The 25762-nt window shown below is 39.0% G+C and overlaps 1 protein-coding gene across 1 annotated transcript in view; it reads right to left on the reverse strand.

Moving 5' to 3' along the window:
• The window catches only part of LOC124554723 (sarcosine dehydrogenase, mitochondrial), a 280579-nt gene that overhangs the window by 66277 nt on the left and 188540 nt on the right, over positions 1 to 25762 (reverse strand). The window contains exons 12-13 of the mRNA XM_047128369.1: positions 22181 to 22429; positions 18822 to 18970 (exon numbers count right to left, since the gene is read on the reverse strand). Coding sequence (XP_046984325.1) covers positions 18822 to 18970; positions 22181 to 22429 — 398 coding nt within the window. The remainder of the gene's footprint in view (positions 1 to 18821; positions 18971 to 22180; positions 22430 to 25762) is intronic.

The following is a 25762-nucleotide window of genomic DNA, read 5'->3' on the forward strand; positions in this document are numbered from 1 at the left end:
AATGCACAAATTGGGATAGCCTACCATGCTCTCTCACTCCCTTCTCAACCACTGCTTCCCTTTACTTCCTTTGAATGTTACACATGCAGTCCGCTTTTTGTATAAGTTGCAAATTATATTTTGGTTCCAGTATTTTATTCCAGCTACCTTTAAAATTTCAAAGACTGCTTGGATCAGGTGCGGGGGCTCATATTGGTGTGGTTCCTGTTGATTATCTCAGTAGGTGGGACTATACCAGGCACGGCCTACATCTCAACAGGAAAGGGAAGGGGAAACTGGCTGGGGTAATAGCAGGAAATTTAAGGGGGGGAGGCACTGCCATGAATGGTAAAATACCAGTGGTTACAGGTGTTGGAGCAGCACCTTTTTTAGGATAGGTAAGACAGAAAGATGTCAAGTTCTACGAGAGGTCAGGATTGAAACAAATCTTCAGTTTAGGAAAGAAATTAAACAGCACAATTCTAGCACATTGGATCACCAATCACAGCTATCAATTATAAATTTTCACCAATCACCAGAAATTTTATCTCCACCAAGTTGTATCTCAGTCCTAGGTAATTCCATTGATGAATTAAAGTCACCCAACCCAGTTGACATAATCTGCCTCTCTGAACACCATGTGACCACTGGTATAGGAACTAGGCCTAAGCACAATGAGAAACTCAGACAGGAGAGTACTGCAAATGTTAGAATAAGGAAAGGTTCTCATAAAAGTATAATTAAAAATAATGTAAGTATATTTCATCAAAATATTGGGAGTTTAAAGAATAAAGTAGATGAGCTTCTGGTTTGTTTAGAAGATTTAGAAGCTGAGAATGAAATAGATATACTATGCCTGTCTGAGCATCACATTGTTACTGATATGGATAAGGTAAATGTAAGTGGTTATAAGCTCTCTGCACATGTAATGAGAGAAAATATGGAGAAAGGAGGAGTTGCCATATATGTCAAAAGTTATCATTGTGCAAAAAGTATAGAAACAAAAAAGTTTTGTGTAGAGAAACATATAGAAGCATGTGCCTGTGAGCTTAAATTAAATAAAGGCACATTTATAATTGCAACTGTATATAGGTCCCCATCAGGAAATTTTCATCTATTTCTGAAAAATTTGGACTCCTTGTTGTGCTATCTGTCAGACAAATTATTATTTGTGGGGACTTCAATGTAGATTCTCTGAAAGAGGGTAATAGGAAAAATGACCTTGAAGTATTACTCGGTTCTTTCAATTTGACACCCGTTATTGATTTTCCTACTCGGGTGGTAAAGGATAGCAGCTCACTGATTGATAACTTCTTTATAGACCAAGATAAGTTTAACCAGATAAATGCTCAGCCTGTTGAGAATGGTCTTTCTGATCATGGTGCACAGCTAGTTACAATATATGACATAGCTCCATTCAGCAATACTAAACAGTCCTCCAAAGTAGTACGTTCAGACAACGATTTAACAATTGCAAATTTCAGGGAAAGCCTACAGCAGTTAGACTGGGATGAGCTGTACCGTGAACCTGATGCCAATTTAAAATATAATTTATTTCATGACATTTTTGTAAATGCATTTGAAAACTGCTTCCCCAAGAAAATAGTTAAATATACTCGTAAGAAACCTTGTAACAAACCATGGCTTACTAAGGGTATAAAAATATCTTGTAACCGGAAAAGGGAAATGTATCTGACAGCAAGAAAGAGTAGTGACCCAGAAACTATCAAAAATTATAAAAACTACTGTGTTATATTAAGAAAAGTTATTAAAAAATCCAGGAGTATGTGTATCATGTCTGAAATCAGCAACTCTGATAATAAAATTAAAACAATTTGGAATATTATTAAAAGAGAAACAGGTCAACCAAGAGCAGAGGAAGACAGTATTACCATCAAATTGAATGAAAACTTTACGAACAAAAAGTCAAAAGTTGAAAATATTTTTAATAATCATTTTCTAAATGTTGTGGATATAGTAGGATCCAGATGTTCATTAGAAGATGCTAGGCTGTTAATGGAAGAGGCCATACCTACGCAATTTGATACAATTGAAATCTCACCCACTTCTCCCTCTGAAATTAGGAAAATAATAAACTTGCTTAAAAGCAAAAACTCACATGGAATTGATGGCATTTCCAGCAAAATACTAAAAGCTTGTTCTCAACAGATAAGTAAGATTCTCAGCCACCTGTGTAATAGCTCTCTGGAACAGGGCATTTTCCCTGATAGACTGAAATATGCTATTGTTATACCTTTGCATAAAAAGGGGGATAGATCTGATGTCAACAATTACCGTCCAATCTCCCTTCTAACAGCTTTATCCAAAATTTTTGAGAAAGTAATGTATTCAAGAGTAGCTTCACATATCTGTAAAAATGAAGTACTAACAAAATGTCAGTTTGGTTTCCAGAAAGGTTTTTCAACAGAAAATGCCATATATGCTTTCACCAGTCAAATTTTGAATGATCTGAATAACCGAACACCTCCCATTGGGATTTTTTGTGATCTCTCAAAGGCTTTTGATTGTGTAAATCATGAAATTCTGCTAGACAAGCTCAAGTGTTGTGGCATGAGTGGGACAGTGCACAAATGGTTTAATTCGTACCTAACTGGAAGAGTGCAGAAAGTTGAAATAAGTAGTTCTCGTAACATGCAAAGATCAGCACATTCCTCAAACTGGGGAACTATCAAGAATGGGGTTCCACAAGGGTCAGTCTTGGGTCCTTTGTTGTTCTTATTATATATTAATGACTTGCCATTCTATATTCATGAAGAGGCAAAGTTAGTTCTCTTTGCTGATGATACAAGTATAGTAATCACACCTGAGAAACAAGAATTAACTGATGAAATTGTCAATACTGTCTTTCAGAAAATTACTAAGTGGTTCCTTGTAAACGGACTCTCACTGAATTTTGATAAGACACAGTACATACAGTTCCGTACAGTGAATGGTATGATGCCATTAATAAATATAGACATTAATCAGAAGCATATAGCTAAGGTAGAATATTCCAATTTTTTAGGTATGTCCATTGATGAGAGATTAAATTGGAAGAAACACATTGGTGATCTGCTGAAACGTTTGAGTTCAGCTACTTATGCAATAAGGGTCATTGCAAATTTTGGTGATAAACATCTTAGTAAATTAGCTTACTACGCCTATTTTCACTCATTGCTTTCATATGGCATCATATTTTGGGGTAATTCATCACTGAGGAATAAAGTATTTATTGCACAGAAGCGTGTAATCAGAATAATAGCTGGAGTCCACCCAAGATCATCCTGCAGACATTTATTTAAGGATCTAGGGATATTCACAGTAGCTTCTCAGTATATATACTCTCTTATGAAATTTGTTATTAACAACCAAACCCAATTCAAAAGTAATAGCAGTGTGCATAACTACAATACTAGGAGAAAGGACGATCTTCACTATTCAAGATTAAATCTAACTTTGGCACAGAAAGGGGTGAATTATACTGGCACTAAAGTCTTTGGTCACTTACCAAATAGTATCAAAAGTCTGACAGATAACCAACAAGTATTTAAGAAGAAATTAAAAGAATTTTTGAATGACAGCTCCTTCTACTCAATAGAGGAATTTTTAGACATAAATTAAGAAAAAAAAAATTAAAAAAACATAAAAAAATAAAAAAATAAAAATAAAAAAAAACAACAAAAAAATAAAGTAGTTATATTAACTTAAGTGTGTTGTTAAATTAACCTAATTATGTCATGTATTGGAAAATTCTACTCGTTCCACATCATTACGAAATATCGTATTCATGATCCATGGAACTAGTATTAATCTAATCTAATCTAATCTAATCTAATCTAGTCCACATCTAAATCTACAATAGGTTGGACCATCTTCAACCTATCTTCTAGGAATCTCAGTTATGTTGTATGGTCAGTATTGCCTTGCATGTTTCTACATTTCTCCAGAACTCAAACTGTGCTTCCTGAAGGTCAGTCCCTACCTCTTTCATTAGATACATTTTTATATTTTCTCCTTTTCTAAATTGAAGGAGCTGGCAGAATAAAATGCTAACCCGCTGTTAAGTAAGAGTTAATCCGACCATGTTATCTGTTGTGTTGTTAAATTCAACACATTCTGGTAGGAAGCAGATCCATATGTACTACCAGAAAATGTTGTGTCTGCTGTACCAATTATTGTTTGTTATTGTATTTATGATTTCATCTTTAAATTTAGCCAAACATACAGCAAGCACTAATGCAAATTATGCTCTTTTGGGTTAGCACTTTCTTCTGATGACCATTTCAGTTCAATTCAATATCCCCTTAGTTAACCAAGAACTATTACTAGGTATTGTCTTTTTACATATGTGATACTCTGCTCCCTCCACTATTTCATATGTCAAAGCTACCCATTCATTTACTATTGTATTTATTTCCCCTGTTTCAATCAAATGTTGCCTAATGCTCCCTCGGAAACTCTCTGAAATCTCTGGCTTCTATAGTTTTTGTCCAGATCTAATTGCCTTAATTTTCTACCTTTTTGAAATTTATTCAGTTTTAGTCTGCAGTTCAAAGCCAATAGATTGTGGTCAGAGAGAAAATCTTCCTCTGGAAATGTATGACAGTTTAATATATCATTTTGAAACATCTGTCTTACCATTATATAATCAGTCTGAAACCTTCCAGTGTCCCTAGATCTCTTCCACACATAAAAACTTCTTCATGAATATGAAACCAAGTATTCACTACAACTCAATTAGGCCCTGTGAAAAATTCTACCAGATGGCTTCTTTGTTCTTCCTTTGCTCAATGCCATGTTCTCCCACTATTTTTTCCATCTCTTCCTATTCGTATTAAAAATTCCATTTACCCACCACAGCTAAATTTTCATCTCCTTCAACTTTTGTGAATAATTTCTTTTATCTCATCATACAATCTGCTAATTTATTCATCATCTACAGAGCTGGTGGGCATGTAGACTTGTACTCCTGTGGTGGTTGTTGTCTTTGTATCTGTCTTGGCTAAGAAAATCCATTCATTATGCTGTTCATAGTAGCTTACTCACATTTCTGTTTTCTTATTCATTACTAGACCCACTCCTTTATTACTCCTATCTGATTTTGTGTTGATAATCTTGTGCTGACCTGACCAAAAGTCGTATTTTTACCACTACTGAATTTAACTAACTCCCACCATATCTGACTTCAATCTGTCGACTTCACTTTTTAAATTCTCTAACCTACCCACCTGATTAAAAGATCTAACATTCCACATTCTGACCAGCAGAATGCCAGTTTTGTCTTTCCTGATGAGGACTTCCTCCCAAGTAGATCTCATCCAGAGATCCAAAGGAGGGACTACTTTACCTCTATAATACTTTACCTGAGACAGTAAAGTGCACCAGTATACCCTTGGCAGAAAAAAGTCCCAGCTTTCAGCAATATGTAGTACCAGCCCGGCAAGGTCATATTGGCAGATGCTGCAAGACCAGACCGGTCAATCATGCAGACTGTTGCACCTGCCAATATTGAAAAGTGTGCTGCCCTTCTTCAGGAACCATGGGTTAGTCTGCCCTCTTTGTTACAACTTCAAGTTGAACAAATATATTTGGAGGAAGACGTAATACATGAAAGTCACAGATCAAGTAAACAGAGTAAGATGTGTGTACACTTTAACAGTCAAACAGTCAAATCATAACTGAGTCCAAGTCTAGTGGCCACTGGCTGGCTGGCCGCTTAGGTGGCGCTGCTGCTGCATGGCTGGCAGATAGCGCCGCATGTGGAGGATGCGCGTAACTGCGCGGTGGCACTTTGAAAGATCGGCGAGTCACAATACTTTTCCCCCTTTGAATTTTTTGCACAGGTCTTGATGGAGGTGGCCTGTAGATTTATAATGTCCATAGGTGTTGTTTGACTGTCTGTAAAGTCTCGAGTAGGAGGCTTCCTGTACGGATGGAAGTGTCCCCGATGATAATGGGTCGATATGACAGGAGATGTGGGGGTTGAATCTGCTGGGGCCCCATGCACCAATCTGCCCATTGCAGCAAGTCCAGTTGCTATAACAGGAGACATGGGCGAGGTGTCCGCGTCCGTAGGAGAAGGGGGCGAGTAGAGTTGCTCTGACAGATGATGGTCATCTGGTTCCTGCATGGGCACGTCTCCTGGTGGTGTCAGTTCTTGTGCTGGCACCGATATGATGATGAGAGGATTGTGTTGTGTGTAATGAGAGATTCCAGTATCCTGAGCGTCAGGTAGAGCCGAAGGTGGTGTAGCGGCATCCGGGACAGGCGTTGCCGGTACACGAGGCCGAAGCTGGTCCGAATGACGCACTGCAACACCCATGTCTGTCTGGATTTCATACAGGCGTTGGCCACGGTGTCATAAGATGTGGCCAGGACTCCATTTTGGCCGCCTGCCATATCCCCGTACCCATACAAGGTCATCAGCGGTGAACCAGCCAAGCAAAGGCACCCGCGGCCATGAGGTGGAAGTCCACAAAGATGAAGTAGCGTGCGGGACTGTCGGCCATGTAAGAGCTCAGCTGGGATGTGAAACGGTAAGAAGCCAGAAATTGGAGAAGCACACCATCAGCAGCAGAAGAAGTCAGGAGTTTCCTTATCGGAGCCTTAAATGTGCAGACCAGTCGTTCAGCCTCACCGTTTGACTGTGGAGGGAACGGAGGGGCCGTGATATGCATGACACCGTGATGGGCACAAAAATCCACAAAATTGGAAGAGGCAAATTGCGGACCATTATCAGTAACGAGAGTAGAGGGAAGGCCTACCAAAGAGAAAATGCGAGCGAGAGCATTGGTGGTTGCTGCGGTGGTAGGCGATGCGCAACGGACAATGAAAGGAAAGTTGGAGTAGGCATCAATAACGAGAAGCCAATAAGTACCTAAAAAAGGTCCCGCGAAGTCAGCATGAATACGCTCACAGGGCCTCTCAGGTGAAGGCCACGGTGACAAAGATGACTTCAGGGCGGCGGCCTGTGACGCACAAGGGCCGCAGGCAGCGACTATGTGTGCAATTACAGAGGCAATGCCGGGCCAGTGCACATGACGGCACACCAGAGATTTTGTGCAAGAGACACACCAGTGCCCTTGGTGAAGGAGGCGCAAGACTGAAGCATGCAAAGACGCAGGTACCACAACATGCGGCGAAGCATTTTCAGTGGAAAGGAGGATAACATCATCCCTAGCCGTGAGGCAGTAATGCAGAGCATAGTAGTTCTGCTATGGATCAGAAGTCTTAGCGGACTGGTGATCTGGCCAACCCTTCTGAATACAGCGTAAAACCCGGAAGAGGGTAGGGTCAGAACCCGTAGCAGCTGCCAGCCGGTCCCCGGTGATGGGGAACCCATCCACAACCTATTGCTCGGCAACATCCAGGTGGAAACACAAAAGTTCATCCCTATCGAATGCCAGATCAGGACCCATGGGAAGGCGAGACAGTGCATCAGCATTCGTATGTTGAGCCGTCGGCCAGAAATGAATCTCATAATTGAAACGAGACAAGTAAAGAGCCCAATGCTGGAGGTGGTGTGCAGCCTTGTCGGGAAGTGACGTTGATGGATGAAACAAGGAAATAAGTGGTTTGTGATCCGTAACAAGATGAAATTTGGATCCATTGAGAAAGACACCAAACTTATGAAGAGCATAAATAATGGCCAAAGCTTCTTTTTCAATTTGAGAATACTTTTGTTGGGCATCCGTGAGCGTTTTGGAGGCATAAGCAATGGGTTGTTCAGAACCGTCAGAAAAACGATGCACAAGGACTGCACCAACCCCAGATTGAGAGGCGTCTGTGGCAAGAACAAGATGATGGCCAGGTCGATAAGTAGCCAGGCATGGGGCCTGTTTCAGCATAGTCTTCAATTTCACGAAAGCCGCATCGCATGACGCGGACCAGTGAAGAGGCACGTTTTTATGCAACAGGCAATGCAATGGCTCAGCCACCGAAGCAGCATACAGTAAAAACATGTGATAATGTGCTATTTTCCCCTAGAAGGTCTGCAGTTCCTTAACAGATGTAGGGCAAGGAAGGGCATCGATTGCAGTGACAGTTTACTGAAGCAGACGAATACCATCCCGAAAGAGTTGAAACCCCAAGTACATGACAGATGCCTGAAAAAATTTTGATTTCTGAAGATTATACTTAAGACCGGCAGCCTGTAAGACATGAAAAAGTGTGCAGAGATCTTGAAGATGTTTGTCAGTGGTGGAGCCAGTGACAACAATGTCGTCCTGGTAATTTATACACCCAGGGACAGTGTGCAATAATTGTTCCAAGAACCGCTGAAAGAGAGCAGGGGCACTGGCAACCCCGAATGGCAACCGTTGGTATTGATAGAGGCCAGAAGGCGTGTTAAGGACCAGAAACTGCCGGGAAGCTGCATCGAGAGGAAGTTGATGATAAGCTTCTGACAGGTCAAGTTCAGAAAAATACTGGCCTCCAGCAAGTTTAGTGAACAATTCTTCAGGTAGAGGCATGGGGTAAGTGTCAATAAGGCATTGAGCATTTACAGTGGCTTTGAAATTGCCACAGAGACAAATATCATCATTTGGCTTAGCAACGACAACGACTGGAGAGGACCACTGACTGGAAGTGACAGGAAGCAAGACATCTGAAGCAGTGAGACGATCCATCTCCCGTTTGACCTGATCACGAAGGGCCACAGGAATGGGCCGAGCCTGAAAAAACTTAGCCCGAGCAGTGGGTCTGAGTGTGATATGAGCTTCAAAGTCGTTTGCATGGCCTAACCCAGGAGAAAAAAGGGACGAAAATGTCATTGACAAGGAATCCAATTGAGCATCAGGAATAGCATCAGAGACGATATTGACAGTCATCTATGGAGAACCCAAAAACGTGAAAGGCATCGAAACCAAAAAGATCCTCTGCATTACTATGGTTGACCACAAATATGGGAACAGTGCGAATGACAGATTTGTAAGATACCTCAGGATCAAATTGTCCCAAGAGAGAAATCTGCTGTTTATTGTAAGTCCGTAATTGCCTAGTGGCAGGTGACAGGATTGGAGAACCCAACTGAAGATATGTCTGAGAATTAATGATAGTGGCAGCAGAACCAGTATCTACCTGCATGCGAACATCTTGACCAAGTATTTGGACAGTGAGGAATAACTACCCTGAAAGGGAAAAAGTACAATTGACAGACAACACAGAATTGGAATCAACGTAATGTGCATGAACATCACGTATGCAGTCGGATTTGCAAACGGATGACCCATGACCCTTTTTTTTGTATTTGTGACACATGGCCCAACGTAGTGGACAATCTTCTCATGACTGTTTCATAAAACATTGTGGACATGAAGGAAGTTGCCGTGGGTTTTGCTGCAGTTTCTTCGAGGTTTGTTTACGGTTAGGCCAAGGCTGTGCTTGGGAACATACTGCGACCACGTCGGCCGACGGGGACACGCCACACGCTTCGTCAACATCGCACAGAGGTTGTATTTCCCCGACGTTGCCCCATGCCTCTATTTGCGCTCCAGAGGCGCAAGAAATTTCAAAAGACTGAGCGATGGATAGGACTTCATCTAGAGTCGGATTTGCCAACTGGAGGGCACGTTGCCTAACTTCTTTGTCGGGCACTGATCGGATAATAGCATCCTGTACAATGGAATCGGCATAGGATTCTTTGTGAACTTCTGTAACAAATTGACACTTTCTACTGAGGCCGTGAAGTTCAGCAACCCAAGCACGATAGGATTGATTCAGTTGTTTTTGACAACGATAAAAGGCAACACGAGAGGCTACCACATGCGTTTGCTTTTGGAAATAGACGGACAGAAGTGAGCACATTTCAGCAAAGGACAAAGATGCAGGATCTTTCAAAGGAGCCAATTGCGACAACAACTGATAAATTTGAGGTGAAATCCATGAAAGGAACAGAGACTTACATGTTTGTTCATCCGCGACATGAAATGCCAGGAAATGCTGTCGACGACATTTTTCATAATCAGAGCAGTCTTCTGCAGTCTTGTCGTAAGGAGGAAAAGGATGTAGAGACAAAGACAAGAGGCGCCCCGCATTTGATGCCACGACAAAATCATGAATTGCATTTGTGAGAAGCGTTTGCTGTTCTATGAGACCTTGCAATAGTTGCAAATATATTTCAAGGAAGATGCAATACATGAAAGTCACAGATCAAGTAAACTGAGTAAGACGTGTGTACACTTTAACAGTCAAATCATTACTGAGTCCAAGTCTAGAGGACACTCGCTGGCTGGCCGCTTAGGTGGTGCTGCTGCTGCATGGCTGGCAGACAGCGCCGCATGTAGAGGATGCGCGTAGCTGTGCGGCGGCACTTTGAAGGATTGGCGAGTCACAACACTCTTCACAGATATACCTTCATTGTGTTTGCACCTAGGTTACAGCTATCTTTATCATTTCATCCACATAGCTCATTTAAATAATATTTTTCAAGAATGCTTCATTTTTATTAACCCTATCTTACAAATTACAAAATTTCCTAAACCCATGTAGAAAAAACTGCAGGAAGTTAGTTTTTTCTGGAGTAAGGGGAGGGGGAGGGTTGTGCAGCCTTGGGAGTCCTACCAGGGGTGCAGGAGCACCTCAGTATGGGACTGAGTAGGCAGCATGGGAAGTTGTTAGACAAGATAGTTCTTTCAGCCACGTATATCAAACTCAGCTTGATCCAGAAGAACTGAATGACCACTTTTCACATCAATCAGAGAACTTGGAGACAATATTAAATCCACAGACACATCTGTAAGGGGTCTGCTTGGTCCTCAGCTGTCTGAAGGACCTTTACTTCATTGGGATAAAATCATGCTCAATGAGATCTGTGAAACTGTTTCCAAATTATTTAATTCCAAAAGTATTGACTGCTACTGGATATCTAAGAATTTTGTTAAAAGAACAGTTCACTTGGTAAGTAAAGCACTAGGTTTTATTTTTAATAAATGTTTAGAGTATGGTGTTTTTCTGGTTCACACAAAATCTCAAAAGTTGTCCCATTATTCAAAAAAAGGTGATAAACAACTCCCCCAGATCTACTGACAAGTTTCTGTTGTGACAATACTCTCAAAAATATTTGAATCACTCAGGTATATTCAGCTAAGCAATTATTTTTAAAGGCATTACCTCCTTTGCAACACTTGTTATAGATTTTGTTCAGGTAAAAATACCACCACACTTGATCAGACTCGAACAGTTTTCTAAAATAAGATAGTGTCACATGATTTATTATGTGATCTAAGCAAGCATTTGACTCCATACCTTTTAACATATTACTAATGCAATTGGAGTATTATGGTGTACCCTAATCAACATTAGCAGTAATTTCTTCCTATCCTAACTACAGAAGACAGTTTGTCTCAGTTATAAAAGGACAGTCCCTCTTAGTAGTAATTAGTATGGGTACTCCTAATGGCTTTGTTCTTGGTTTCTTCTTTGTCTCTGTGGCTATCAATGACCTACCCCATTGTATCTCACAGTCTGTAATCTGCTAAGCTGATGATATGACTTAATTACTTCACATCATGACATCCCAACTCTTGATAACAGTATACAAAAAACTGTAGACTCTGCATTAAATTGGTTTGCAGCCAATAAACTTGTCTGTAAACCAGAGAAAACCCAAAAGGTTATGTTGGGACTGTCTAAGAATATAGAAAATAAAAGTGTCAAACTTTTAGCAATCTATGTTGATACCAAACTCAATTGGAAACTGAGAGATAGAGTGAATAATAATTACCTCCATATGACATACTGTATATTATGCTGTTTCAGACACATATCTCATATGGCCTACTCATATGAGGACATCCTACTCATATCAGTAACATTTTAAAAGTAAAAAAAAATGTTAATATAACATGCAAGACTGGTCCTATATAGCACTATCACCCTCTTTTTACTAGGCTTAGGATACTAACATTTTTGTAAATAATGTGTTATAAGGGAAAAAATTCACAAACATGACAATAGAAATAAGGCAATCATTGTCACATGAAGGCAAAGGCTATCAATAAAAGAAAACTCCCATAAAGTGAACAGTCTCAAAATTTTTAACAAGTTTTCTCTCACTGCTCGATCCTTGCCATTTAAAAAATTTCAGTAAAATTATATGATGGTCTAACAAAAATCCATGCTTCAATATAAAAGATTTCTATAATATCCAAAATATCAATATTAATATTTGAGATTATAGGTGTATATAAGATACCTAATTTGCAGATGTAATGGGAACATTAATTTCAATACTTTGATTGCAACTGTAACTTGCTTTCACTGAGAAAGCTTATTCTAGTGCGTGTGGTCATTGGCAAATAAAGAATCTGGATCTGAAACAGTCTGAATGTGTGTGTGTGTGTGTGTGTGTGTGTGTGTGTGTGTGTGTGTGTGTGTGTGTGTGTGTATGTGTGTGTGTGTGTGAGAGAGAGAGAGAGGGGGGGGGGGAGGGATGGAGCTCATGCAAGTATGTGTGCAAGGTCTCCAACATTGAAGCAACAAACCGCTATTTCCCTGTCCTGTGCTTAATTCACAACATAATCATACAAATTGTCAACGTATGTCTGTACAATCATGTTCTGTGCAGAATATGGCATTTCAGTCAATGAAAAACCATGCCAACAATGATATCAGGGCACCTACCAAATGGACTAGTGTTTGCCGGGTAGTCCCACATCCACAATCACTGTGTACACAGTCACAGATGGTGCAGTATGGCACAGAGAAGATGCCTACCAGTCTCTCTGCAGAGGAGGGGCATAGGAAGAATGGAAGCAGGACAGCCGCAAACTCATGTGGCCCAATAGCTTAACGTGAATAGCCCTGTTGTTCCTCGGATGTGGTGACAGTTTATAGACACTGAAACTTTATCCCAAAGACCAGGGCAGGGCTGATCACATGTGACATCAGAAAGTAAAGACCACTATTTGACTATAAGGCCATGACAGTACCACTTTAGTACTGTGCAGCAGCTGGCATCTGACCTTGCAGCATCCACTGGACATACTGTATTGAGGCAAATGGTGTAGAGAAGGCATCATCAGAGTGGCCTTTATTGTCAGAGACCTGCTGTATGTGTGCCTTTGACACATCTTCACAGAAGGGAATATCTACAGTGGTGTCGTCAACATGCCACCTGGACAGTTGAATAGTGGCCCAATGTCCTTGTCACAAATGCATCCTGATTTGATCTGGAGAGTGATTCTCAATGGATTCTCATCTGAAGGGAAGGGGGAATATGATTTTGAGACCCAAACATTGTGGGAAGTGACCGATATAGAGGAGGATTGCTAATGGTGTGAGCAGGGATTATGTTGACCACTCAAACACCTCTTAATGAAATTGTACAGGCCCCAGTCTTATTAAGCACATGTAGGATACCAGTGAGTGATATGAAAATGCAATAAACTCTGTTCCAAACAACATCCGTAAGTTGTGAGAGGTTGTTATGCAGTCATGGATCAAGAAGGTTTCCAATGTTTCCAATGTCTGGAGTCCACACTATGGCATGTTGCCACCATCATCAGGGCTGAAGGAGGTAGTCATACAATTAGGCTTTTGTCTCTACTTCAGTTGCTCAAGAATCTAAACAGAGATATAAATTTGTGTGATTCAGCATTTCACTGTTATATGTAAAGAATATCTGTGTCAGAATGCAAACATGCTTAAAAGTTGTATATAAATTTTGGACAGGAAATTAGGAACACATAAAATCACAGACAAATTAAGGAAAAAAAATAATCACAGGATGCTTGAACTGTCTCCTATTTGGTGTTTGAAATTATAAATTCATATAATTATGAGTCTTGAGAAATAAACCTCAGTGAACCCATATATCCAATTCTGGAATCTACCATCACCATTTTCCTCTTTTTTCCCTGATCAGGCAGAACATTATAACCCCCTACCTAATAGGTTGTATGTCCACCTCTGGCACAGACAACAGCCACAATGCACTGTGGCTTGGATGCAGTGAGGCCTTGTTAGGTATCTGGAGGGAGTTGGCACCACATCTGCACATTCACATCACCTAATACCCATAAGTTTTGAGGAGGGCAGCGATGAGCTAAGACACCACATTCAATCACATCATACTTCTGTTTGTTGGATTCACATCTGGCAGGTAGGGGGGCAGCCACATTAATTGGAACTCACCACTGTGTTCCCCAAACCACTTCATCATATTCCTAGCCTTGTGAAATGGTGCATTATCTTGTTGAAAAATGCCACTGCTGTCGGGAAACATGGTCATTATGAAGGGGTGCAAAACAAAGGAAGACAACACAAAAAATAATAAGGAGAGTTAAACGTCAGTACCAAAAAGATATACTTCTAATGATAGAAACAAATAGTGAAAAAACAAACTCAAGAGACTATTACAAAATATTTGGCAGAAAATTACAAAGATATGATCCTCCAACATTAATGTTAAAAGATAAAGATAATAACCTAGCCCATAGCAATAGTAAAAATACAGAAATTCTAGCAGAAACATTTAACAAGTTACTAAATTGTGAAGATCCCCCAGAACTTCTTCAGATAAACACAGAAACCCCAATTAAAACACCAGCAGAAAATATAAATCCACCTACAATTAATGAGGTCTACAGAGCTTTGAAAGAACTCAAAAACTACAAAGCAAGTGGAGAAGATCAAACGTTTGCTGAACTTTGGAAATATGCAGCAGAACCAGTAAAGATAGCATTACAACAATGCATAGTAAAAATCTGGACTGAAGAGAAATTACCAGAAAATAGGACTACTGCTATAATACATCCATTACATAAGAAAGGAGAAAAATCAAATCCAGACAACTATAGAGGAATTTACCTTTTGGACTGCACGTATAAGGTCATGTCAAGAATACTATACAACTGCTGTAAAGATCAACTAGAACTGGAACTGGGAGAATATCAAGGAGGATTTAGATCCTGGAGAAGCTGTCCAGAACAGATAATCACCTTGAAGTTAGTTATGGATGTCTACAAAAGAAGGCAAAAACAACTAGTCATAACCTTTGTAGATTTCAAAAAGACGTATGATTGCATCCATAGATCTTCAATGATGAAAATATTAAGGAATTTTGGACTTCATCCTAAATTAATAAAAATGATACAGTTAACCTTAACAAACACCAAATCCAAAGTAAAATTTAGAGGAGAAATATCTGAACCATTTACGATTAAAACAGGGTTGAGACAGGGAGATTGTTTATCACCATTGCTATTCAATTGTGCTCTTGAATATGTAATGAGAGAATGGTACAAGGAAAATCCTATGAATATTAAAATTGGAACTAAGAAAGATAAAATAAACCTAAATTGCTTGGGATTTGCTGATGACCTAGCATTACTAGCTAATAATATTCAGGAAGCCACGAAACAAATAACAAGCTTACAAAATATAGCACAAAAATTAGGACTCCAGATATCATTTGAAAAGACTGAAATAATGGTAACGGATCCACTTGTAATACATCACATCACAGTGAACAATAGGGAAATTAAAATAGTGAAACAATTTAAATACCTGGGTGAAATTATAACACATAAATTGGACGAGAAACCTGCATGGCGAGCAAGAACTAATAAAATGATAAAAGCTCAAAAACTAACATGGTCTACGTACAATAAAAAATGTCTATCAATTAAAACAAAATTAAAACATTACAAGACGGTGGTTCAACCAGAGGTTACATACGGAAGTGAAACTCTTTTTAAAGTCACCCAGAAAAACAGAATTGACAAAATTTTAAAAGTAGAGAGAAGAATTGCTAGAACATGCATAAATAAGAAATATCAAAAAGCTGGGCAATGGCGGATAGTTCCAAATGAAGTGGTATACAGAGAACTGGAGCCCATCACCGATACTATACGAAAGAAAAGGATCTCTTTTTGTGGTCACATTCTGAGGACACCAGAAACCAGATTATCAAGGAAAATTATTGAGAAACTCTGGAATTTGAAACAACAAGGAGGATGGCTTAAGGAAATAAGAGAGGATATGGAAGAACTGGAAATAACTCTGGATGATTTGCAGAACAAAACGCCAGAGTTAAAGAAGTTGAGGGACACAGAAATAAGATTTAAACCAAAAATTGACAAACGACATACAATGAAAAGGGTATTTACAGATGAGGAATGACGAAAAGCATCGGAACGAATGAAGAGATACTGGGCCACTCGGAAGGGGAAAATACCAAAGAAGAGGACCAGAAATGATTGACTGAAGTGGTCCAATGAGGCTGTAAAAGCAGAAGAAGAAGAAGAAGAAGAAGGGGTGCATGTGGTCTGAAACCAGTGTACAATACACATTGGCCATCATGGTGCCTTTCACCATCTCCACTGGCCCATGGGTGCCCAAATGAAAGTTTTCCAGACCATAATGGGGCCACCACCAGCTTGTCTCCATCCCGCAGTACAGATGTCAAGGAGCTGTTCCCTGGAAGACAATGGATTCATGCCATCCCATCGGCATGATGAATAAGGTATCATGAGTCATCAAACCATGCAATGCCCTGCCACTGCACCAACATTCAGGTTGATGTTCATGTGCCCATTTCAGTTGTAGTTGTCAATGTCCTGACGTTAACATTGGCACATGCATGGGTTGTTGGCTGTGGAGGCCCATTGTCAGGAGTGTTCAGTGCAGTGTGTGTGTCCAGCATTAAAGTCTGATGTCAGTCCCGCCACAGTTCACTGCCTGTCCTGTTTTCACCAGTCTGCTCAGCGTACAACATCTGACATCTGTAATGAGGGGTGGCTGCCCAACCCCAGAACGTCTGGACATGTTATCACCTTGGTTTTACCACATTTTGAAGACACTCAACACAGCACTCCTTGAACACCCAACAATTCATGCAGTTTTTGAAATGCTCATGCCAAGCCTCCGGGCCATCACAATCTACCCTCAATCTAATTCAGATAGATTGCACATCTTCCCCATTCTACGCATGGACAGCACACTCACTGATACTATATGCACTGTGCTTGTATCTGACTACAGTTATTCCTTCCCAGGTGATGCTACTATCCCTGGATGGGTTTATATTGATAGCAGGTCAGTGGTCCTAGTGTTCTGGATGATCAGTATAGCTCTGAAAAGCAAACTGTTACAGAATGAATACAACATTTGATAACTTAAATTTTCATTCACTCTCTAGCTCAAACTGGTAGTGAGTACCTCAACAGCCATTTTGTTGAAACTAATAACCTTAATAATGGCTAAACTCTATTTTGGGCAAAAATAGCTTCTATTACTGGTGAAATTGGCATAATTTTTTTTAAAAAAAAATGATTAGGTGTATAAATTTAAAAGGGTGCCGCATAAATATACCTGAACTTGAAACTGATCAGAAAAAATGAATACAGAAATAAATAAATAATGAAGTAAAAATTGGTGAGTGGAAATATTTCTATTCTACACAATAGGAGCTTTGTGAATGGATGTTTTCTTTTGCAATAACTTCAACAGTTTTTTAAATTCTTGTTTTCTTCTTTTGGTTCTGTTTAAACATTCAACAGATGGTCATTTCTAATGAGAAGCAGCAGCACTTTCTCCTTGTTTTGGTCAGACTATATTGACTGGTTTTGTTTTCCAGTCAGTATAGTGCCAACACTGTAATGTGATAGATCACTGCAAGGTTGAATGTATGAGAATTTTGAACACCGTGATATGAGGAGTAGGGCATGGATAAAAGCCCTGCTTCCTTTTCACAGAGCTGGTAATCTACAGCTATCATTTGTGCGTCTGCTTCTGGTGTTGTGATAGTCATACTCTAACCATGTGTGGATCAGGATTAATCTCTTCACTCATTTCAAAATAAGAAAAGACTGCAATGAGCAATTACAATACAAAGCGAAGAGAAGAGCACAAAGCATTTTGCAATAGTTACTGCACAATTACTTGCTTATGTTGGCACTATCATAAATGAGGTAGCTCAGGTTCCACCTCTTCTAGTATCGTATGCAACCATAGTTCAAAACAGCCCTCGGCTTAAACCCGTCATGTTATAATGTCTACATGATAACAAAACTGTAGTTAGCAGACAAACATATGCATTCCTTTGTTCTATGATCCTAGGTCCCACAGCTGAGTCCTGTCCTATGTTGCAGTACATGGCCTGTAACTGAGAGAGACCATGGCCTAAACCTGTCATGTTATAATGTCTACATGATAACAACTTTAGTTAGCAGACAAACATATGCATTTCTTTGTTCCATGATCCTAGGCCCCACAGCTGAGTCCTACATTGCAGTACATGGCCTGTACCTGAGAGAGACCATTCAGTCATCCATGGTTGATGTAGCACCAGAGCATAACTTACATGCACACTGATGTGTCATTGCATTCATGCATTGACACACTATGTATCTTGCAGATGCATTCTTATACACATTCTCTTTCCAAATTAGGCTCAGCCAGATGTTGTGCAATACCAATAACAGTTATGAAATAGAAATTTTGCATGTTCACATTTTGAGGTTTCAATCGCGTCTATATTCACATTTATCACAAAAGCAAAATTTTCATGTCTCTAGTAATTAATATAGCGCTCAAAGGTAGCGGCATATGTGGAGAAATGATTTTCATTACAGAAAATGCATGATATGGAAATGGGGAGCTGAGATATTAACCACATATGATAGAACTCAGAAACTATGTATCTGTTATTTTGGATCAGTGAAAGCCTTGTGAGATGTGGAAAAAGAGAGAAGAAAGGTTAGTGTTGAATGTCATGTTGGCATTGGAGTTAGAGGACTCGCTTATCTGTACAAGCACAGGGAAGGGTATGAGCTAATCTGTATCACTACTGCTTTCAAAATCAGCAAGTTATGTTTTCATCAGGTTGTTTATTACAATACCTGTTTGGTCCTTGTACAGAAAGTACTCCCATTTTGTCTGTATGATCAGTGAGAGCTACCTTGAAATTCTTCAGGCTGATAATTGAATTCATGTGAGCCCATGTATGGTATGCTGAGACTCCTCCACTAATAATGTAGAACCCTCTACCCTGAAAAATTTAAAATTTTGCTCAGCTTTGTACAGTACTTTTCTTTCAATATATGAAACCATAAATGTCTTAGATTTGTCAGCTGCAAGCATTAGCTCATAAGTACCACAGATGTACTGCTGACACAGAATGTTAATAAAATATATTAAACACTTGTAATAATTGCAGTTAGTAAGTCTCTTGTGGCTTCAGAAAGTTTGTTAAAAACTGTATAGTTCTGATATGAATGCGCAGGCAGAACTTAGCATAAAAATGTTACATCATCATGAACATTTTCTGAGGTATATTTTGCATCTTATTTACTATTCCAGAATTAATTCAAACAAAATTATCATGTGGACTGGAGAATAACAGTGAAAAGAGGTACAGTATGGGCTCCAGTGTGTGGCAATGACCTTTCTGGCTCAATATTTTCTATATATTAGGGAGGATCAGAAAGTAATGAACAATAATTTTTTTCTCCTCTGGTACTGCAACTAGAATATTGAAATTTCATGATTATATAGTTTCCACTAAATATGGTATTTTGTTTTCATGTGCAGCTCTAGCAAGAGAAGCATGACATATGAAACAAACATGAATGTTACTGATGCCAACTTGTGAAGAGCAGCAGAGTATGGTTTGATATTTGTGAGCCAAAGGGCATGAACCAAATGAAATTCACAGGACCAGGTGTGACATGTGTGGGAATAACTGTACAGTCTGTAACAATGTCTCCAAATGGTGTGCATTCTTCTAAGAAGGCCATGTGAATGTTAGTGCTTTGCCATGCTCCAGGTGGCTGATAACATCTGCAAACCTAGTGAATTACAGAGCCATTGAGGCAGCAATTTTGAATGACCAGCATGTGCAACTGCAAACCTTATTGCAGCAGTTCAACATTTCCTATGGTGTGGTGTATGATACTGTTCATGACGTGGTAAAATTCTGAAAAGTTATGCTCGCTGAGAGCCTAAGAACCTGACAGAAACTACAAGAGCCACTGAATGATGACAAGCTTGGATCGTTTAACATGTTACACAATAGAAGGGCATGACTTTCTGAAAGTGCATCATCACTGGTTATGAGATGTGGGCATACAACTGCATGCTCAAAATCAAGCAGGCCTCTATGGAGTGGAAACATGCTAGTTCCCTAGTACAAAAAAACTTCAAATTGACTCAGTCTTCTACCATAGTGCTTGTGACAGTATTCTGGGATATGCACAGTGTGCTACTGGTAGACTTTGCTGAACACAAGACCACTATGAATGTCACAGGCTGCATTAAAACTTTGGTTACGTTTTATCCTGCCCTTCATGACAAACACCACAATATTAATGCTTGACAGAGTCAAACTTCTTCATGACAATGCTTATCCCCATATTGCTGCTCCTGTTCATGAGAAATTTGGGTGGGAGGTGCTCCAGCATGCACCACACAATCTGTACTCTACAACATTGTGCTTTCATCTGTTTGGGCCCATGAAGAAATTCCTGGCCACCCAATGCATTGTGATCGGTGCAGAAATGAAATCAGCAGTCCGCAGATGTCTCTACTCCAACCAAATGGACTACTACAAACAGGTCATATTGAAATTTGTATCACAATGGGAGATATGTGTTGAGAACATTGGTGACTATGTAGAAAGGTAGTAAATTTACTGTGTATTACTTTCTGATCTTCCCTTCTAAATGAATTCCTACTGGTTAATGTTTAAGTGCAGCACATGAACCATTCAGGGCAGAAAATCTTATTTAAACATGTTGTTATTTATTGTAAACCATAATCTACCCAGTGTAAATATTAATATATTTTGTCTGAGATCTGTAGCACACTGTCTACTGTCAGATCACATGGACCAAATAAATAAATGAAGCACTGTCTGTCTGTCTATCAATATAAGATAGTAATACTGTTTGTCATTTCCTTCCAACAACCCCAAAATTAGGATAACATTTCTATAACACTATTATCTGAATCACCACAATGTTTTTGTGAGGTACAATATTTCTTCTCATTATGTAATATTCTATATTTTATAACTTTTTACATGCTTTATGTTTATTTTGTTTCCTTACTTTTGTTTCCTATAGACAGGATTGTTATTGCACATGTAGATTTTGTCAGTACTCAAAAGCAGCAGCAAAGGAACTATCATTGTCATTATGTGTGAAACATCTGCTTCTCAAACACTTCAAAAACAAATGCACAGCTACTGACAGTACTTCACAAAAGAAGTCAGATTAAGCTTTATGCAAATGTTATGAGAGTGTGCTGAAAAGTAATGCCTCTGAATTTTTAATGTGAAAACTCTTGAAGCTTTTTAATAAAACAAACATTATAAACATTCTACCTGCTTATTATTCATGTCTACATATTTATTTCTCATTGTAGCCACCATGGTGATGAACACATTTCTCCCAATGAGAGGCTAGAGAGAGACTGTCACTTTAGAATGTTTGCCTTTGTTCACTATCAAAGTGAAGTCCTCAGAGATGCTTTGGAAACAGATGAAAATCAGATGGGGCCAAGTCAGGGCAGTATAGAGGATGATTGCTGATGGGGAGCCCAATCCAACAGATTGTTATAGATGTTGCACTTCTTGTGTGTGGCCTGGCATTGTCATGCTGAAGAAGAGGGTGCTCTACATGTGGATAAAATGTTCTAATTTTAAACTCAATTACAGCATGGTGTTTCTCATGCACTTACATACTTATTTTACACAATGCCTTGTTGCTTGCTGCATTTCTGACCCCCCAACTGGCAGAGGGCTGCAAATATGTACACATGAAGGATAAAGATGTAGAATGTTAATAATGTTTCTTTTGTTTTAAATAAGAGATTTCACTTTAAAAAATTGAGGGCATTACTTTTCAGCACACACTCATAGTTGCATGAGATAAGTATGAAGGTTTATGCTCCATCCCCTTTAAGAGTAAATTCCTTATACAGTTTACATAACTCTATCTAAATTCCTTTGAATTGAGATTTTAAGGATCAGTCCCACACAGAAGTCATATTACTACATCAACATATTAAGACAATGTAGTGTGCAATTAATTTTCCTTAACTGAAATAATCTGCAGTACATCTCCTCTTAATTAAAATAATAGAATATATTATAAAAGAATATCTACCACAACTGCACAGAAGAAACATGTAAGGGTAAAGTTCAAAATAAGGGAAAATGAAGAGTGTTTGTTCCCTCTGCTACATCTATAGGTCTCACCTTCAAAATAGGGTCTGCTTGACCTCCAGTTCCTGTTTCAATGGCACTAACAGTGACATCAGCCTCCACTCCACCGTGAGGATTAAGGAGACAGGTGAACACTGACTGGCCTACTTCCTTTCTGGTATCAGCAGAAAATAACCAATCAGCAGCCAGCTGGGCATCAGGACCACTCAGATAAAGCTTACCCAGGTATGACATGTCAAATAGAGCTACATCTTCCCTACATGCAAGGCACTCCTCTCCAATCTGAAAATTACAGAAAATTTTATTTTTTTAACCTTTTCATTGAATTCAAGAGGCAAGAGGGAATAAATAAAATGTGTGTGTGTGTGTGTGTGTGTGTGTGTGTGTGTGTGTGTATGTGTGTGTGTGTGTGTGTGTGTGTGTGTGTGTGAGAGAGAGAGAGAGAGAGAGAGAGAGAGAGAGAGAGAAAGAGAGAGGGAGGGGAGGGGAGAGGGGAGAGTTGGGGTGAGAGGAGGAACAGAAGAAAAATATTTTGTATGGAACATGTTGAACCCATATATTTAGAAAAGTTTCTGTAAATAAAACATTTTGAAATATAATCTCAACTGATACTGATATGGTTCAGTATATTATCAAGATGATAACACTCAGTATCTGAGTACTTCTATATATTCACCTTGTATTTTGTTTCAAGTAATTTCAGGCTAAAACACAGGACAATCATCTTAAAATGTCATTTTTCTTTATTTTATTATACATCTCTTGCCACCAATTAATAGTTTTGTGTGCTTTTATGACACGATTATACAATGAACAAACAGTATGTTAAAACTATGGAAGAAAGATAAGTGAGTTAGAGAATTTCACATTTTCCATGAAGTTAGACTATTATTATAATTGTTATTACTATAATTATAATTATTATAATTAGTAGTAGTAGTAGTAGTAGTAGTAGTAGTAGTAGTAGAAGAATTGATAGCAGTAGTATAGTGCAATGTTGTATACTTTTGCTTTGTGCAGTACAGCATAAAACAGTTTTTTATTATGTACACTGAAATTCATTCAATTTCTACTAGCGGCTAACATTTTTAATCATGGTTTCATCAACATCTTTAGAAAACTGTTCCAGTAACAGCAGTTGACAGAAAATGGTTAGTGCAGAAACTCAAACAAAATTTACTAATGTTTGCAGCAGATAGCAATTGGTCAGTGTTTCTTTTGTAGTCCTCTCATCAGTATCAGGTAGTAGCAGTGTAGTCATTTTGAGGTGACTTTCCCTTATTAAACTAATTACTAATGTCTGCAGCAGATAGCAAATGGTCAGTGTTTCTTTTGTAGGCCTTTCATCAGTATAAAGTAGTAGCAGTGTGGTCATTTTGAAGTGGCTTGCCCTTTTTAAACTAGCTGCATCAGTTTGTTGGCGATACAATGAATTGGAAGACAGTATTCTCAGAGTGAAATAGCAGCCTTTTTGATGGATATGTACTTGCACTACATTGCCACTAATTATGGACATATGCTTGCATTACATTGCCACTGATTACAATTAACTTAACACAGTACAGCTTTATCCATTTACATGTCCCAGAAAGTCTTACTAACATAAGTCATGTTTTGTTTCACTTTATTAACTGATGGATTTGCAAGTCAGATGGTATGCAAACAGATAAACAAACTTGTTCTGAAGTGCTTGTTACAAAACCATAGAGTGGGTATTAGTTGTACCAATTAAACATATTATGTGCCATTCTGTGAACATATTGATCACCTCCAAAAAATGAAAGAACCCATTAGTGAATGAGATGTTAGTACATATATAAAAGTGATTGTGAGACCTGTAGGCCCTACTCATTGCTAATACTGGAGGTCAACCAAGCACTTCATTAATGTCAGTATGGTGAAGGAGGAACCAAAATGGCCTTTACCCATATGATGAAATGAAAGTGCATGAACTGAATATTGGCAACCATGCAACAAGAATTTAGTTCTATGAACAGTGACTTAAAAATTCCAAAATTAGCCTAATTTACCTTCATTAATGATGTTATGGCAATGAGACAAATTTTGATGAACAAATCATTTTAACTCAAATATTTACATAAGATGATCCACAACAAAAATAAATCCACATTCTACCTACATAGCTTTCTGGCCAACAAGCCCACCATACTCATATTTAAGTCAAATGGATATTTATTTTTGTGTATGTATGTGTGGGAAGGGGCTAGGGCAGTGTGGAAGGGGGAGGGGGTACCATGAAAATGGTTATTTACTGCAGCACACCTGTAGGCTGAAATGACCTAATTGTCTGGACTGCTGCAGATACTCAAGGCATCAAAAGTTAGAATGATGCTTTTGAAAGTTTGTATGCAATGGTGATTTGGTGACACAGAGGACAGATTTAAACAAATGATACTAATTTGAATCAATAGTGTAAAAGTTGAAATTATCATTTATAACAAATGCTTGTTTCTTTCTTGATTACAGAGACTGTTATGTAAAACATCAAATTACTGTATATGACATGTAATATGACAATAAAGATTCTACACTACTGGCCATTAAAATTGCTACACCAAGAAGAAATGCAGATGATAAACGGGTATTCATTGGACAAATATATTATACTAGACCTGGCATGTGACTACATTTTCACGCAATTTGGGTGCATAGATCCTGAGAAATCAGTGCCCAGAACAACCACCTGTGGCCATAATAGCGACCTTGATATGCCTGGGCATTGAGTCAAACAGAGCTTGGATGGTGTGTACAGGTACAGCTGCCCATGCAGCTTCAACATAATACCACAGTTCGTCAAGAGTAGTGACTGGCATATTGTGACGAGCCAGTTGCTCGGCCACCACTGACCAGACGTTTTCAGTTGGTGAGAGGTCTGAAGAATGTGCAGGCCAGGGCAGCAGTCGAACATTTTCTGTATCCAGAAAGGCCCATACAGGACCTTCAACATGTGGTCATGCATTATCCTGCTGAACTGTAGGGTTTTGCAGGGATCGAATGAAGGGGGGAGCCATTGATCGTAACACATCTGAAATACAACCTCCACTGTTCAAAAAGTGCCATCTGGCTGGCCTCAGCAGCAAGAGACTGTTGTTGTGTGTGTGAGGTGTATTTGTGTGGGTGTGTTTCTGTATGTTGCCTAACTCTGATGAAGGCATTTTTGGCTGAAAGATTACTTGTTTGACAGTCTTTTTGTTGTGGCTATCTGCAACACAACATCTCCACTATTTGGTGAGTAGCAATCTATCCTTTTCATAATATGACATTATTCCATCCTGGGTTTTCCATTGTTTGATAAATCACATGTTGATGGAGCTGATGACTAGTATGTGCACCATATCTTCAAGTTCACCCCGTATACTACTACCCCCAAGCCATCATTCACAGAGCAATAAACTGGACTTTGAAACTTTTCCAGAAGTACTTTTATACATGGAAACAGTGCTGAAAGTAGATGCTGACAGATTGACAAGAGCAAAAGCAAACACACTAAGACTTTTGCTAAGACACATATTAAGAAAATTGCCACCAACAACAGCTATTAACCAAGAAACAAAAATAACTGTTGAGAAACAACAACTGCTACACAACACACCA

This window comes from Schistocerca americana, chromosome X (assembly GCF_021461395.2).
Source record: "Schistocerca americana isolate TAMUIC-IGC-003095 chromosome X, iqSchAmer2.1, whole genome shotgun sequence".
NCBI classification, from domain to species: Eukaryota; Metazoa; Arthropoda; class Insecta; order Orthoptera; family Acrididae; genus Schistocerca; species Schistocerca americana.